The 15,527-nt window shown below is 43.0% G+C and overlaps 1 protein-coding gene across 1 annotated transcript in view; it reads right to left on the bottom strand.

The window, feature by feature from the left end:
* cyyr1 (cysteine/tyrosine-rich 1) overlaps positions 1–14,633 on the bottom strand; it is a 32,912-nt gene extending 18,279 nt beyond the window's left edge. Inside the window, exons 1-2 of the mRNA XM_078232070.1 lie at positions 14,162–14,633; positions 13,215–13,317 (exon numbers count right to left, since the gene is read on the bottom strand). Of these exons, the coding sequence (XP_078088196.1) occupies positions 13,215–13,317; positions 14,162–14,225 (167 nt within the window). The 5' untranslated portion in view covers positions 14,226–14,633. The remainder of the gene's footprint in view (positions 1–13,214; positions 13,318–14,161) is intronic.
* Between the last annotated feature and the right edge of the window lie 894 nt (positions 14,634–15,527).

Below are 15,527 nucleotides of genomic sequence, written 5' to 3'. Positions count from 1 at the left end.
CGGTATGTTGAGGAACTGACTAGAGAACAAACTTCTTTCGATCCAGTGTTATGTAATGGAAAAGGCTATTTAACAGAATGCTTATTATGCAGGAGGCCATTCAGCCTATCCTGTCTGTACTGGCCATCTTAAGGAGCAATTCACCTTGTATCATCCTCCTTCCTTTTCCTCATAGCCCCGCAATTTTTTCCTTTTCAGATAATGATCCAATGCCCTTTCAAAAGCCTCAATTGATCATGCCTCCAGGAATCTTTAGGGATGAGGGACCATAATATGATAGGATTTTACATTCTGTTTGAAAGCGAGGTACATCAATCTGAAGCCAGGTGTTAAATTTGAACAAAGGAAATTATGAAAATGTGACCAAGCACATTGACGAAGGAAGAGCGGTGGATGTGGTCTATATGGACTTCAGCAAAGCGTTCGATAAGGTCCCCCATGCAAGACTTCTTGAGAAAGTGAGAGGGCATGGGATCCAAGGGGCTGTTGCCTTGTGGATCCAGAACTGGCTTGCCTGCAGAAGGCAGAGAGTGGCTGTGGAGGGGTCTTTCTCTGCATGGAGGTCAGTGACCAGTGGAGTGCCCCAGGGATCTGTTCTGGGACCCTTGCTGTTTGTCATTTTCATAAATGACCTGGATGAGGAAGTGGAGGGATGGGTTGGTAAGTTTGCTGACGACACCAAGGTAGGTGGTGTTGTGGATAGTTTGGAGGGATGTCAGAAGTTGCAGCGAGACATAGATAGAATGCAAGACTGGGCGGAGAAGTGGCAGATGGACTTCAACCCGGATAAGTGTGTAGTGATCCATTTTGGCAGATCCAATGGGATGGAGCAGCAGTATAAAATGAAGGGTACCATTCTTAGCAGTGTAGAGGATCAGAAGGACCTTGGGGTCCGGGTCCATAGGACTCTTAAATCGGCCTCGCAGGTGGAGGATGCGGTCAAGAAGGCGTATGGCGTACTAGCCTTCATTAATCGAGGGATTGAGTTTAGGAGTCGGGAGATAATGCTGCAGCTTTATAGGACCCTGGTTAGACCCCACTTGGAGTACTGCGCGCAGTTCTGGTCACCTCATTACAGGAAAGATGTTGAAGCCATTGAAAGGGTGCAGAGGAGATTTACAAGGATGTTGCCTGGATTGGGGGGCATGCCTTATGAGGATAGGTTGAGGGAGCTTGGTCTCTTCTCCCTGGAGAGACGAAGGATGAGAGGTGACCTGATAGAGGTTTACAAGATGTTGAGGGGTCTGGATAGGGTGGACTCTCAGAGGCTATTTCCAAGGGCTGAAATGGTTGCTACGAGAGGACACAGGTTTAAGGTGCTGGGGGGTAGGTACAGGGGGGATGTCAGGGGTAAGTTTTTCACTCAGAGGGTGGTGGGTGAGTGGAATCGGCTGACGTCGGTGGTGGTGGAGGCAAACTCGTTGGGGTCTTTTAAGAGACTTCTGGATGAGTACATGGGATTTAATGGGATTGAGGGCTATAGATAGGCCTAGAGGTGGGGATGTGATCGGCGCAACTTGTGGGCCGAAGGGCCTGTTTGTGCTGTGACTTTCTATGTTCTATGTTCTATGTTCTATGAAGGTATGAGGGGCAAATTGGTTGAGGTGGATTGGGGAAATAATTTAAGAAGTATGATAGTACACAGGCAATGGATCGTCAGTAAATAGTGACCTTCGTTCCATCATTAGGTCAAAAGTGGGGATGTTTGCTGATGACTGCGCAGTGTTCAGCACCATTTGCGACTCCTCAGATACTGAAGCAGTCCATGTCCAAATGCAGCAAGACCTGGACAATATCCAGGCTTGGACTGACAAGGCAAGTAACATTCATGCCATACAAGTGCCAGGCAGTGATCTTCTCCAACAAGAGAGAATCTAACCATCGCCCCTTGACATTCAATGGCACTACCATCACTGAATCCCCCACTATCCACATCTTGGGGATTACCATTGACTAGAAACTGTACTAGACCAGCCATATATGGGGTGCCATGGTGGCACAGTGGTTAGCACTGCTGCCTCACAGCACCAGGGACCTGGGTTCGATTCCCAGCTTGGGTCACTGTCTGTGTGGAGTTTGCAGATTCTCCCTGTGTGTTTCCTCCGGGTGCTCTGGTTTCCTCCCACAGTCCAAAGATGTGTGGGTTAGGTTGATTGACCATGCTAAATTGACCCTAGTTTCGGGGGGATTAGCAGGGTAAATATGTGGGGTTACAGCGATAGGGTGGGATTGTTGTTGGTGCGGGCTTGATGGATCGATTGGCCTTCTTCTGTACTGTGGGAATTTTATGATTTTATATACTTACTGTGGCTACAAGAGCAGGTCAGAGGCAAGGAATCCTGCAGCAGATAACTCACTTCCTGATTCCCCAAAGCCTGTCCAGCCTGTCCACCAGCGACAGGGCACAAATCAGGAGTGTGATAGAATACTCTCCAATTGCCTGGAGAGTCCAACAACACTTAAGAAGCTCAACATCATACAAAACAAAGCAGTCCATTTGATTGGCATCTATTATGATGGCCACAAAGGCCATGGGGGATCATCGATTGATCTCCCCTTGGGCTTCATGGAGTACAAGCTTCCTTATTGAACAGGGGGAGGCTAACTCAATGAGAAGCGGTCAGCGGGGTTTTTTAAACATGCCGCTCAACCTGGACTGGTGTTATAGGTCTTAAGGTGTAGACTGCTTAGCTGTAAGCCACAAGTGCGGCCATTTTCTTTGGTGCACAATGAATGGTGTTTGGTGATGACAAACTGGCATTTGGTTGAATTATTACAGCACCCCTTCCAATCCCTCCACTATGAACGGACAGTGGCAGCAGTGTGTACCATCTACAAGGTACAATGCAAGGCTCCAAACCCACAACCGCTACCTTTTAGAAGGACAAGGGCAGCAAATATCTGGGAGCACCACCACCTGGATGTTTCCCTCCAAGTCACTCACCATCCTGACTTGCAAATATCTCACCATTCCTTCACTGTAGCTGGGTCAAAATTCTGGACCTCCCTTCCAAACAGCACTGTGGGTGTACCTACACATCAGAGACTGCAGCAGGTCAAGAAGGCAGCTCACCACTACCTGCTCAAGGGCAACTGGGGATAGCCAATAACTGCTGGTCATCCATATTCCGTAAATAAAACAATTACATAGTTTACAGCAATTTCACACTCCTTGGTGCCACAAAAATACAAAAAGAAAAGTCAGTCAGCCATGGCTAACAAAGGAAGTTAAGGATTGTATCAGGTTAAAAGAAAAGGCCATATATATTGCCAGAAATAGCAATAAAATTGAGGATTGAGAACATTTTATAACACAGCAAAGAAGGACGAAGAAACTGATAAAAGGAGAGTAGAATAGGTACATTAACTAGCAAAAAAAACAAAAAAAGGACTGTTAAAGCTTCCTTAGGTATGTAGGAAGGAAACTAAGCTAAGACAAACGTGTGTCCATTGCAGGCAAAGTCAGTAGAATTTATAATGAAGAATAGAGAAATAGCAGAGAAGCTGAAGATTCTTTTGTGTCTATCTTCACTGAGGAAGCTACAAGGAATCTCCAAGAATTAGAGATCCAAGGGTCTAGGGAGATTGAGGAATTGAAGGAAGTTAGTATTAGTAAAAAGGTTGTATCTGGAAATTAATGGACAGAAGGTCAATAAGCCCCCTGAACCTGGTACTCCATATCCCAGAATGTTGAAAGTGGTCGTAATGGAGATAGTGATGGGGCGGCATGGTAGCACAGTGGTTACCACTGCTGGTTCACAGCGCCAGGGACCCGGGTTCGAATCCCGGCTTGGGTCACTGTGTGGAGTTTGCACATTCTCCCCATGTCTTCGGGTGCTCCACTTTCCTCCCACATTCTAAAAGACGTGCTGGTTAGATGCATTGACCCGAACAGGCGCCGGACTGTAGCGACTAGGGGAATTTCACCGTAGCTTCATTGCAGTGTTAATGTAAGCCTTACTTGTGACTAATAAATAAACTTTAGTTTAGTGGATGCATTGGTGATCATCTATCAAAATTCTATAGATCCTGGAACAGGTCCTGTTGATTGGAAATTAGCTCATGTCCCCTTACTATTTAATGAGGAAGGCAGAGAGAAAATGGGGAACTACAGACCTTTTAGTCTTACATCAGTAGTGGGGAAAATTCTGGAATATGTTAAAAGGATGTGATAAATGGACACATATAATAATGATCTGATTGGGCATATTCAATATGGATTTGTGAATGGGAAATCATATTTGACGACACCGTTGGAACTTTTTGAGGACATTGCTAACAGAATTGATCAAGGGGTGTCGGTGCACATAGTAGACTTGGATTTGCAGAACGCTTTCGATAAAATCCTCCGCCAGAGATTGGATAGCAAAATTAAAGCGGATGAGGTGGGAAGCAATATACTAGCATTGATTAAGGATGGATAACAGACAGAAAGCAGGGAATAGGAATAAACTGGGCATTCTTGAATTGGCAGACTGACTAGCAGGTACCACAAGAATCAAACTTGGGCCTCAGCAGTTCATAATATATCAAGGATTTTGATGAGGGGACCAAATGTAATATTTCCAAGTTCATAGACGACACAAGTTCATTGGCTAAGATCAAGTGTAGTCTGCCAATGCTGCACTTGGTCGTGGCCATTGGGTTGCTTTTAAGCTTCATTTTCATATGAAGCAATTTTCAAAAGCGGCATCTCGGCCTTTTGGCTAAGATGCAAATGAGATCAAGCCTTGGGGGCGGAGATGCCTGCCTACTCCAATCAGCTTGGCTCATGTAGATCAGGCCCAAGACAGGGTAAAGGGTCGCATACCCTGTCTTGTCAGCTTGGATCGGAAATGTCTCAACTTGTTGAGACTCTGAATTGGACTTGATTTGATTGAATTGGAAAAGTATAAAAAAAAATTTCCAAGTTCATAGATGACACAAAGCTAGGTGGATATATATGTTGTGAGGAAGATGCAAAGTCGCAGTTGGGGTTGTCCATGAGAGTCCTGACGTTCCAGGTCCCAAACTTTATTTTAAGGGGTGGAAGATATCTGTGAGACGGTTATTTGAACTTGGGGTGGCTATTGCACACGAGCTACTACAGGGGCTTGACAGAGCAGGGCCTTGGGCCAGTGGCAAGGGAATCCAAGATGACTGGAGACCAGGCTCTGCTGTACCGGCCTAGGACATGCAAGTACACAGGAATGAAATGGCCTCTTATTAATACATATAGAAAAGATTGTAAACAGAAAAATTGTTATAGACTGAGATTAACAGCTAGATGTGAAAGAAAGTTTGCCCAATAGACAATAAGATTGTCTTGGATCCTTTGCAACAGTAGAAGAAATATGATGGAAGAATATGCAAACTTTATAAATCCAATCACATCCAACCAATGTTGTTAAAGAGGTGACATTATTGTGTTGTAAATGATGTAGAGGGAGAAGGAACCAGTGATCCTTTTTAAGCCATGTTATTTATTGCAGTTAATGTTGTTTAGTTTGCCTTGGAATGGAAGCAGCGAGGTTGTGTAAGACTGTGCATTGGAAAAGACTTGGCTATCATAGGAATGATCAATGCTGATTCACCTTTGGGAGCAAGACCTGTCTTTGGCTTTGTCTTTATCTGTTATGGACCATGAAACCGTTTCTCATTTTTTATTCTCTCAATAATCTCCCAAAAGTGAAATCCAAATTGGATCAGTGGTTTATCATTATGAACAAAGGTGCCTTTAAATCTACTGTGCACATCATAGGATATTTAGATACAGGAAACCTGCAAATTCATCAACTGATGTGAGAGTCTGCAAAATAAAAGGATGCTAGTTTTAAAATGTCAACAATTGTAAACAAAATACTGAGTATGTATGGTCAGAATAATGCATCCGAAACAAACTATAATCCCAGTTCACAATGCATACACAAAATGCTTTTGAAAATTTAATAAAAATTCTTGCATTTATAGTGTTTTCACAGAATCACAGAATTATTATGGTGCAGAAGAAGACGATTCGGCCCATCATGTCTGCACCAGCTCCCCAAATGAGCATTATGACTTAGTACCATTCTCCTGCCTTTCCCTGTAACCCTGCATATTGTTTCTATTCAAATAATCATCTAATGTCTTCTTGAATTCCTTGATTGAACCTGCCTCCACCATACTTTTAAGGCAGTATATTCCAGACCCAAACCAATCACTGTATAAGAAAGTTTTTTCCCATGTCGCATTTTCTTGTGTAGAAAATCACTTTAAATCTGTGCCCGCTTGTTCTTGATTCTTTTATGAGTGGGAACAGTTTCTCCCTATCTACTCTGTTAAACCCTCCCATGATTTTGAACACTTCTATAAAATCTCCTGTTAGCTTTTTCCTCTCCAAGGAGGACAGTCCAACTTCTCCAATCTATCTTCATAACTGAAATTTCTCAACCTTGGAACTTCGTAACTTCTTCCGTACATCATCCGATGCACTCATATCCTTTCTAAAATGTGGCGCCCAGAACTGAACACAGTACTCGAGCTGAGGTCCAACTAGTGTCTTATTCAAGTTCAGCATAACCTCCTTGCTCTTGTGCTCTATGCCACCATTAATAAAGTCTAAGATACAGTATGCTTTATCCTGCCACCTTTAATTACTTAAGCGCATGTATACCTAGGTCCCTCTGCTTCTGCACACCCTTTAGAATTATACTCCTTATTTTATCTTGTCTCTCCATGTCCTTCCGACCAAAATGAATCACCTTACACTTCTTGAACATCATCTGCCACCAACTGCATAATCCACCAACTTGTTTGTCCTTTTCAAATTCTACACTGTCCTCCTCAGTTTGCACTACTTCCAAGTTTTGTATCATCCGCAAAAATTGTCCCCATACACACCAAGATCTACATCATTCAAATCTGTTAGAATGTTTGAAATCAATTTATGAGTAATTAATTCCTTTGAGTTGCAATAATTATTGCTATGTAAACAAATACTAGTCACATTTTGGAGACAGTTATATCCCATATGAGATGAATGACCAATTAATATGTTTTTGGTAGAAACAGTTCCGAGTATAATGTTGGCCAGGATGCCAGGCAGAACCACTTGCTCTTTTTTGGAATGTTTTATATATTTAATGTAGAAGTAGTTGATTTAAAGGAGAGATGATCATTCATTAACCACAACCTGGCAAATCCAGCATACTTGGATGAACCATTAAACCAAATTACATCTTAAATGTACACTGCAGAAACAATCAATCACAAACATTACTGAAATGCACAACCACTGAAGTGCACAATCACATTAACACATATCTGAACACAACCATTCAGATATGCAACCAACATGTGCAGCCATTCAAACATATAGCCAGTCAAACACACAACTAGTTAACCATTCAGCCATTCAAACACAGCATGTCAAACACACAACCAGCTAAACACATAACTCAGAAACAGCTATTCAAAACATACAATACACATAACCATTCAAGCACACAGCCATTCAAATACAACCACTCAACCTCACGACCACTCAGGCTCTCAAGCACAAGTTCACTCAAGCACACATCCATTCAAATACAGTTACTGAACAACTCCAAATACACAGCATATGCAGCCATTCAAATATCCAACCAGTTAAATACTGTCAATCAAAAGCAGCACCAGTCAAACACACAACCACTGAAACTTCTAATCACATGCACATTCACCTAAACAAAGATACTGAACCACATTACTACTCAGATGTCCAATCAGCCAGCATTCAGTCACTCAGCACAGAAATAGTCAATGCTAAATACAAAGTCAAACTCAGTTACTCAAATATGGTAGCACTCAAACCCCAACAAAGATATAGCTGTTCAAATATTGTGGCATACATAAGTGTAGGCCTTAAGTATTGAGATGAGGAATTTATTTAACCTAGATTGAATCTAGGATGGCACAGTGGAACAGTGGTCAGTGCTGCTGCCTCACAGTGCCAGGGACCCAGGTTCAATTCCCGGCTTGGGTCACTGTCTATGTGGAGCTTGCACATTCTCCCCGTGTCTGTGTGGGTTTCCTCCGGGTGTTCCAGTTTCCTCCCACAGTCCAAAGATGTGCAGGTTAGGTGTATTGGCTGTGCTAATCAAAACTCTGATGTGGCCGCACTTGGAGTATTGCGTACAGTTCTGGTCGCCGCATTATAGGAAAGATGTGGAAGCGTTGGAAAGGGTGCAGAGGAGATTTACCAGGATGTCGCCTGGTATGGTGGGAAGATCGTATGAGGAAAGGCTGAGGAGCTTGAGGTTGTTTTCGTTAGAGAGAAGAAGGTTAAGAGGTGACTTAATAGAGGCATACAAGATGATCAGAGGATTAGATAGGGTGGATAGTGAGAGCCTTTTTCCTCGGATGGTGATGGCTAACACGAGGGGACATAGCTTTAAATTGAGGGGTGAGAGATATAGGACAGATGTTAGAGGTAGGTTCTTTACTCAGAGAGTAGTAAGGGCGTGGAATGCCCTGCCTGCAGCAGTAGTGGACTCGTCAACATTAAGAGCATTCAAATTGTTATTGGATAAACATATGGATGATATTGGAATAGTGTAGATTAGAGGCGCTTTAGATTGGTTTCACTGGTCAGCGCAACATCGAGGGCCGAAGGGCCTGTACTGCGCTGTAATGTTCTATGTTCTATAGAAATTGTCCCTTAGTGTCAGGGGGACTAGCTAGGGTAAATGCATGAGGTAATGGGGATAGGGCCTGGGTGGGATTGTGGTTTGTGCAGACTCAATGGGCTGAATGGCTTCCTTCTGCACTGTAGGATTCTATGATTCTAGATAGATTTCTTGATATTGTGCTGATGTGGGATAATGATGTTGAGGTAGAAGTTAATTGTGATTGAGTTAAAAGGCAGAGTAGGCTTGAGGAGCTGCTGCCATATCCTATCTTCCCATACTTAGTCAGTCATACAGGGCCTGATGTTCATTCCAGGGTCAGGAAACAGGACTGTTTCTAGGTCCTGATCCTGCTTTGGGAGGAGGGGGGAAGAAGTCATGTGCCCTGTTTTTAATGGAAGCAGCCTGTTAATTGGCTGAAAGGTAGGTTGAGCTGCTATTTCATAGAATCATAGAAACCCTACAGTGCAGAAAGAGGCCATTTGGCCCATCGAGTCTGCACCGACCACAATCCCACCCAGGCCCTACCCCCATATCCCTACATATTTTACCCGCTAATCCCTCTAATCTACACATCTCAGGACACTAAGGGGCAATTTTAGCATGGCCAATCAACCTAACCCACACATCTTTGGACTGTGGGGGGAAATATTTAGTGGCAGAAATGGAAGCGGGATTGAAGGAGTGTTGGCCCGTTTGAAACAGATGATTTCAGCCATTACTTTGACAGCCTTTGTACTCATTGCATCAGCCAGCATGGAACAGGGAGGCAGAAGACTGGAACCCAGGGCAAGGTTACCGCTCACTCTACAGATGCCGATCTGGAGGTCCTCTTTTTAGAGGGTAATGGGGCAAAGCCATCCTTCCAAACCAATATGGTTGGAACTCATTGTTGGGAGTGACTGAGAACATGGTCTGTGGATTGGAGGAACAGGATGCAGTGATCAAATTGTTTCAAAGGGCTTATTCACTCTGGCAGGAGGTTTTGTGGCATAGTGGTAGTGTCCCTAACTCTAGGCCAGAATCCGTAGGTTCAAGTCCCACATCAGGATTTGGTTGATCATGGAAGGAGTGTTCATGACATAGTTCAACAAACTGATAATCAATCTGGGAATCCTTCCTCGACCTCCCCACTGTTCCCAAAGAGGAAAAAGTGTGCGTGAAGATACACTTAAAAATTTATTCATGGTAGTGCAACATCAGATCCTCAAAACAGGCCTTTGGGTATTCAACCTCCAGCTGATGAGCCTGAGGAAGCATGCTACTCCTGAACACAGAAGAAATGTGTGCCCAGGGTATTTACTGATCCCTCAGCTAGGTTCAGTGTCATAGTGTTGTTGAGGATCTGTTAGTAGCTTCTTAAATCAATGCACTAATTGCATTAGCCACAGCAGTACTGTGTCTCCCTCTGTCTTGTCATTGCAGGGGAAGATGCTCGTGAAAGAGTGCAGACCAGAGAAGTAGTGCCCATCCTCCACATCTTGACTGTCATGGAGGAGGGAACAATAGAAGATGCAAGGGTGACTAATCAAGAGCAAGTCAGGGACAGCAAAATGAGCATCCCTGGTAAAAGAGGGTGAATGCAGGATTGTACTTCACCTTGTCCAACAAAAATCCAAAGAATCAATTGTGTCAGGAAGCTTCAACATTGAAAAGTCTTCTACTCTCCAATGCTAGTTCTCATAATGTCTCCCACAAGTTCAGATGTTGAGGACAATGGTCAGATTCCTGTCTGCAATGGACAAATTCTTCCACCAGAGAGAGACATCAGAGAAAGCACCACTATATCTGACAAAGGCACCATCCATCAGAGCAGATACAGTTACTTAGTGGGTCCTTGCATGTGTGCAGATAGGGTGGCACTGGGTGAACAACACATTATGAGTGAGTAGGAAAAGGGAAGAGAGACAGAGGCAGCTGTTGATTGTTCCCATTGGAGAATGGAGAACACAGCCATGCTGCTTCAACTGAAGTCATAGGGGATCATTGCATATAGGTGCCAAGAACGGAGGCCACTGTGTCAGTTTAAGTTTATTTTTTAGTGTTACAAGTAGGCTTACGATAACGCTGCAATGAAGTTATTGCGAAAATCCTCTCGTCACCACATCCGGCGCCTGTTCGGGTACCCTGTGCGAGAATTTAGCATGGCCAATGCACCTAACTAGTATATCTTTCAGACAGTGGGAGGAAACCGGAGCACCCAGAGGAAACCGGAGCAGACACGGGGAGAACTCTGCACAGACAGTGACCCAAGCTGGGAATCAAATCCATGTCCCTGGCGCTGTGAGGCAGCAGTGCTAACCACTGTGCCACCTATATGAGCCTTGATGGCGATTCCTTCATGCAATAACAATAATAGGTATATTTAACTTAACAGTTCTTCCCCTTGCCTATATGCCAAACTCAAGAAGGGAATTTGACTTTTAATCAAAGTAAGTTTTTCTAATTTTGTATAGATTTTTGATGAGATTCATTGAGCACCTGATGACCTTCAAATTAAGTTAGAGAGGAGTCACAGGAAGAAAGGAATTGTATTTATGTAGCACCTTATACATCCTAGAATATCATGAACTGTTTTCTGTACTCTACTTCAAATAATACCAGAAGATGATGGGTGGTTTAAGCAGCTCCAATAGTAAAGTACTCCTTCAATAGTAATACTAAAGAACTAACTTGGATTGTAAATTCAAGTCCAAAATGGGGCTTCTTACTTCAATCAATCGTTGTCGATGAGGACCTCGACACCATTAGTCATTATGAGGCTGGATGCGGTGTGTCCGAAGATGACTGATCAGGCCAATTCGGGCACGGAATGTCCTGGCACATATTGGGCAAACTTGTGTAGGCGCTGTAGTTGTTGCGCTGGTGGCTCTGGACTTGCGCAGCTCGCGCTTAAGTTGTGCTTCAGCATTGCATCTTGCTTCATAAGCTTGACAGCCCTTGTGGATGAGGCAGCGCCAGGTAGGGCGGTTTTGTGCCAGCGTTTCCCAGGTGGTTGTGTTCTATGTCAGCTGACTTCAGGGAGGCCTTGAGTGTGTCTTTGTACCATTTCTTCTGTCCTCCATGCGAGCGTCTTTCTGCAGAGAGTTCCCCAAAAAGGAGCTGCTTGGGTATGCGCTCGTCCGGCATACAGATGACATGACCTGCCCACCGGGTCTGTGCTCTCATCAGCAGTGTGTGGACTGAGGGCACCAGAACTAGAGGGCACAGCCTCAAAATAAGGGGGGGGCCGGTTCAGAACAGAGTTGAGGGGGAACTTCTTCTCTCAGAGGGTAGTGAATCTCTGGAATTCTCTGCCCATTGAAGTGGTGGAGGCTTCCTCGTTGAATATGTTTAAATCACGGGTAGATAGTTTTCTGATCGATAAGGGAATTAGGGGATATGGGGAGCAGGCGGGTAAGTGGAACTGATTCGCTTCAGATCAGCCATGATCTTGTTGAATGGCGGGGCAGGCTCGAAGGGCCAGATGGCCTACTCCTGCTCCTATTTCTTATGTTCTTATGTTCTTATGATGATAGACTTGCTCTAGAGAGAACTTCAGTGTCTGGTACTTTGTCTTGCCATCTGATGTGTCATATTCTGTGAAGACAAGTCATGTGGAAATGATTGAGCTGTCTTGCATGCCTTCGATACACAGTCCATGTTTCTCAGGCATACAGGAGGGTAGTGAGTACCACGGCGCTGTAGACCTTCAGTTTTGTTGCTGGGCTGATTCCTCGATGTTCCCATACAGTGGGACGCAGTCTACCGAAAGCAGAACTTGCCTTTGCTATTCTGCAGTTAACTTCTGTATCAATAGTCACAGCTCGGGAGAGGGTATTGCCAAGATAAGTGAACTGGTCCATGGCCTGTAGTTTCTGCCCTTTGATTGTGATTATGGGTTCTGTGTACGGTGCATGAGGAGCAGGCTGGTGCATGACTTCGGTCTTTTTAATGTTGATGGTGAGTCCAAAGTTGTCACAAGCCATGGAAAATTTGTTTATACCGACTTGCATCTCTGGCTCTGAGCCAGTATACAGGGCGCAGTCATCGGCAAAGAAGAAGTCTCTCAGAACAGTCTCCTTCACTTTGGTAATAGCTTGAAGTCTCCTCAGGTTGAAGAGCTTCCCATCCACTCTGTACTTAAGGCTGATTCCAAAATAACTACAATCTAATGACAAAATAACTACAAACTGATGACAAAATAACTACAATCTAACAGAAGAGTGAAAAGGATGATTGCAGACATTAGGCTAAATAATGAGAAGGTACATGCAGAACTGAACTTGTTTTTATCAGTGTAAATGGAATTGAAAGGGCACTAACAGTCTAAATCAAGTAATCTAAACCATCTATAACTCAGAATTTTAAAATGTTAATTACTTCCCACCCTACCCATCTTCCTCAATATTCTATTTCCCAATGAAAGTATTCTGGCTCTGCACGTTTTGCTCATAACAGAGCTCTGGAATTATTCTTGACCATGTTCTCCAAACCTGCTTCAATTTATTTTAGCACGTTTTAAGAATGGGATTCCCGCAAGACAGGAAGAAGTGCTCTGGTATTCTTTGAGCCTGTACTTTTGAAAATAACAGTTAGAAAACTTACGATAAGACGCTCCCGATATAGGCGTAGTATGAGCAGCAGTACGGAGGGGAACCTCTGCAGCAGTAGGAAGATTTGCAGTCTTCACATTGTGCACAGAAACACTCTGGATCATTCAAAAACACATTCTCAGTAGGTAAAACACATGAAATTATCTAAATGAATGTTTCCCACCCGTTAGAAAAGACATATGACCATTTAGACCCAAATGGTTCATTTCTCTCACACTCCAACTATCCAATTTGAACCATTGAGGTTTACAACACAGCAGGGGACCATTCAGCCCATTTGTATCTGTGCCAGTTCTTTGCATCCCATTTTTCTGTTTCAATATTTACCCATTTTTTCCTTGAAGGATATAGACAGTCTCGACCTCAGCCATCCCTGTGGTAAAACATCCCACACTAAACCTTCCGCTAAAAAAATGTATTCCAACATTTCTCCTAACTCTTCTTTAAATTGATGACTCCTCATTGTTGGATCCTAAGCTAGAGGAATAAGTTTTTCGACATAACCAAATCAAAGCCCTTTACAATAAAAATAAACTTCTTCCTCAGCCTTCTTTGCTCCGGTGGAAATAGTTCTACTATTGTATTGAACTACGCTTTAAATACATTTACTGTTACTACCGATGCCACCTCATCTGGTACAATATTTGCAATATCACTGTCAACAAAGTTCTTCCTCATCTGTTTTTGCGAAGTAATTTAAGTTTAATATTACTAATTCTACTTTTCTGTTTGAATTTAAGGTATTATTTATGGTCAGCATATTCATTTACCATTTTGTTGTCCCACTTAGTTCCCGTTGAAAATTTCTTTTTGATCTGAAAATGTTTAATGGCTGATCTTTTTTCAAAGCTCCTCCCTCTTCTACTCAATGCAACTTTTATCAGGTTCAGGCAAGCACTATTTCTGAATACAGTTTCTTAAACTATTATTGTTTCCCACCTGAAAATGCGTTGAGAAGACACGCAAGGAAGTAATTGATTCTGTAAGTCCTCAAGACGTCCATTCACGATTAATTCGGGGCTGTTTCTTCTTTTATCCCAGTTTTTTAAAAGTTATCGAGTCGTTTAGTCGGTCGTGCCTCCTTGGCGCACGTTTCCAGCAGATGTTCTGACCAGTGATCGGATCTAAGATCCACCACGATAAAAGAGAGAAAGGGAAAGACTTTCCTTTCCATCTAACCCTTGGACATTCTTCTTCCGTAGCCATCTTCCATGACCGACCTTTCAATCTTGGTAGCTTGCTGGAGTTATTTTTAAGTATTAATTTTATTTATTTTTCTTATTCCTGGTATTAAGCTCGAATTTCTGTAAACGAAATCCCCAAAGCCTTTCGCCTTTTGCTCTTTGTCAGCTCTGCGGTTTTCGTGCTCTTTGCTAATTCCAGGCTTGTGCTGCATTCTCAAGTTACAGCCCTGTGGGTGGCATTAAGGAAGCTGGGTGGTGCAGCCGACGCTCAATAAACCCTTATTTAAATCAAATCACTAGTAAAGGAGAAAGGACTAATGTGTGCTCGACAAAAAAAAATTAAACGTTCTTCCACCCAAATCTTAATCTATAATCATGATGTAAATTTCAACAATTTATAGAACGCCTGCGGTTAGTATAAGGTATTCAACAATAACATGTATTTTTACAACGCATTTCAAACATTATAAGAGACAAGCATTCATAAGAAAAACACTCACAATCAATGAAGGACATATTAGGATATGTGATTAAAAACTTGGTCAAAAGATAAGTTTGTAGGAGGGTCTGAATGAACCAGAACTAGTTGGAGGGATGTGAAGACTTGGAAATGCATTCTAGAGCTTAAGGCTTGACCACAAATAGTGTGATGAAAGAAGTGGAGGGTGCACAAGATTTCAGATTTGGGGGAATGCAAAGTTCTTGGAGAGTTGTGTGATTGGAGGAAGTTACAAAGATAAAGAGGGACAAAGCCATGGAGGGATTGAAAACAAGGATAAGAGTTTTAAAACTACAGCATCAGTGGACGGTGAGCCAAATGGGTCAGTAAGATTGACAGTTGAGCAGGATTTGGTGCAGTTTAAAAGCAGACAGTGGAATTTGGATAAGCTTACTATCTCTAAATTATGCTATTTGTAAGTAGAAATTGCCTCCAACTAATTATTGGGAAAATCAAAGCCATTATCTCAAAAGCCGCTTGGTAATGCAGAACCTGAATATTGCTGAAGCTTTTCATTTTGCATTCATCATGACAAACGCAAGAGCCAAATTTCAAACTATCACAACAATTTATACCATAGGAAAAAAGAGTGTTGATTGGTTAGCAAGTTGACTCTGATTGG

This window comes from Mustelus asterias, chromosome 17, assembly GCF_964213995.1.
Source record: "Mustelus asterias chromosome 17, sMusAst1.hap1.1, whole genome shotgun sequence".
In the NCBI taxonomy this organism is placed as follows: domain Eukaryota; kingdom Metazoa; phylum Chordata; class Chondrichthyes; order Carcharhiniformes; family Triakidae; genus Mustelus; species Mustelus asterias.
This window is presented reverse-complemented; position numbering and strand designations above follow the sequence as displayed.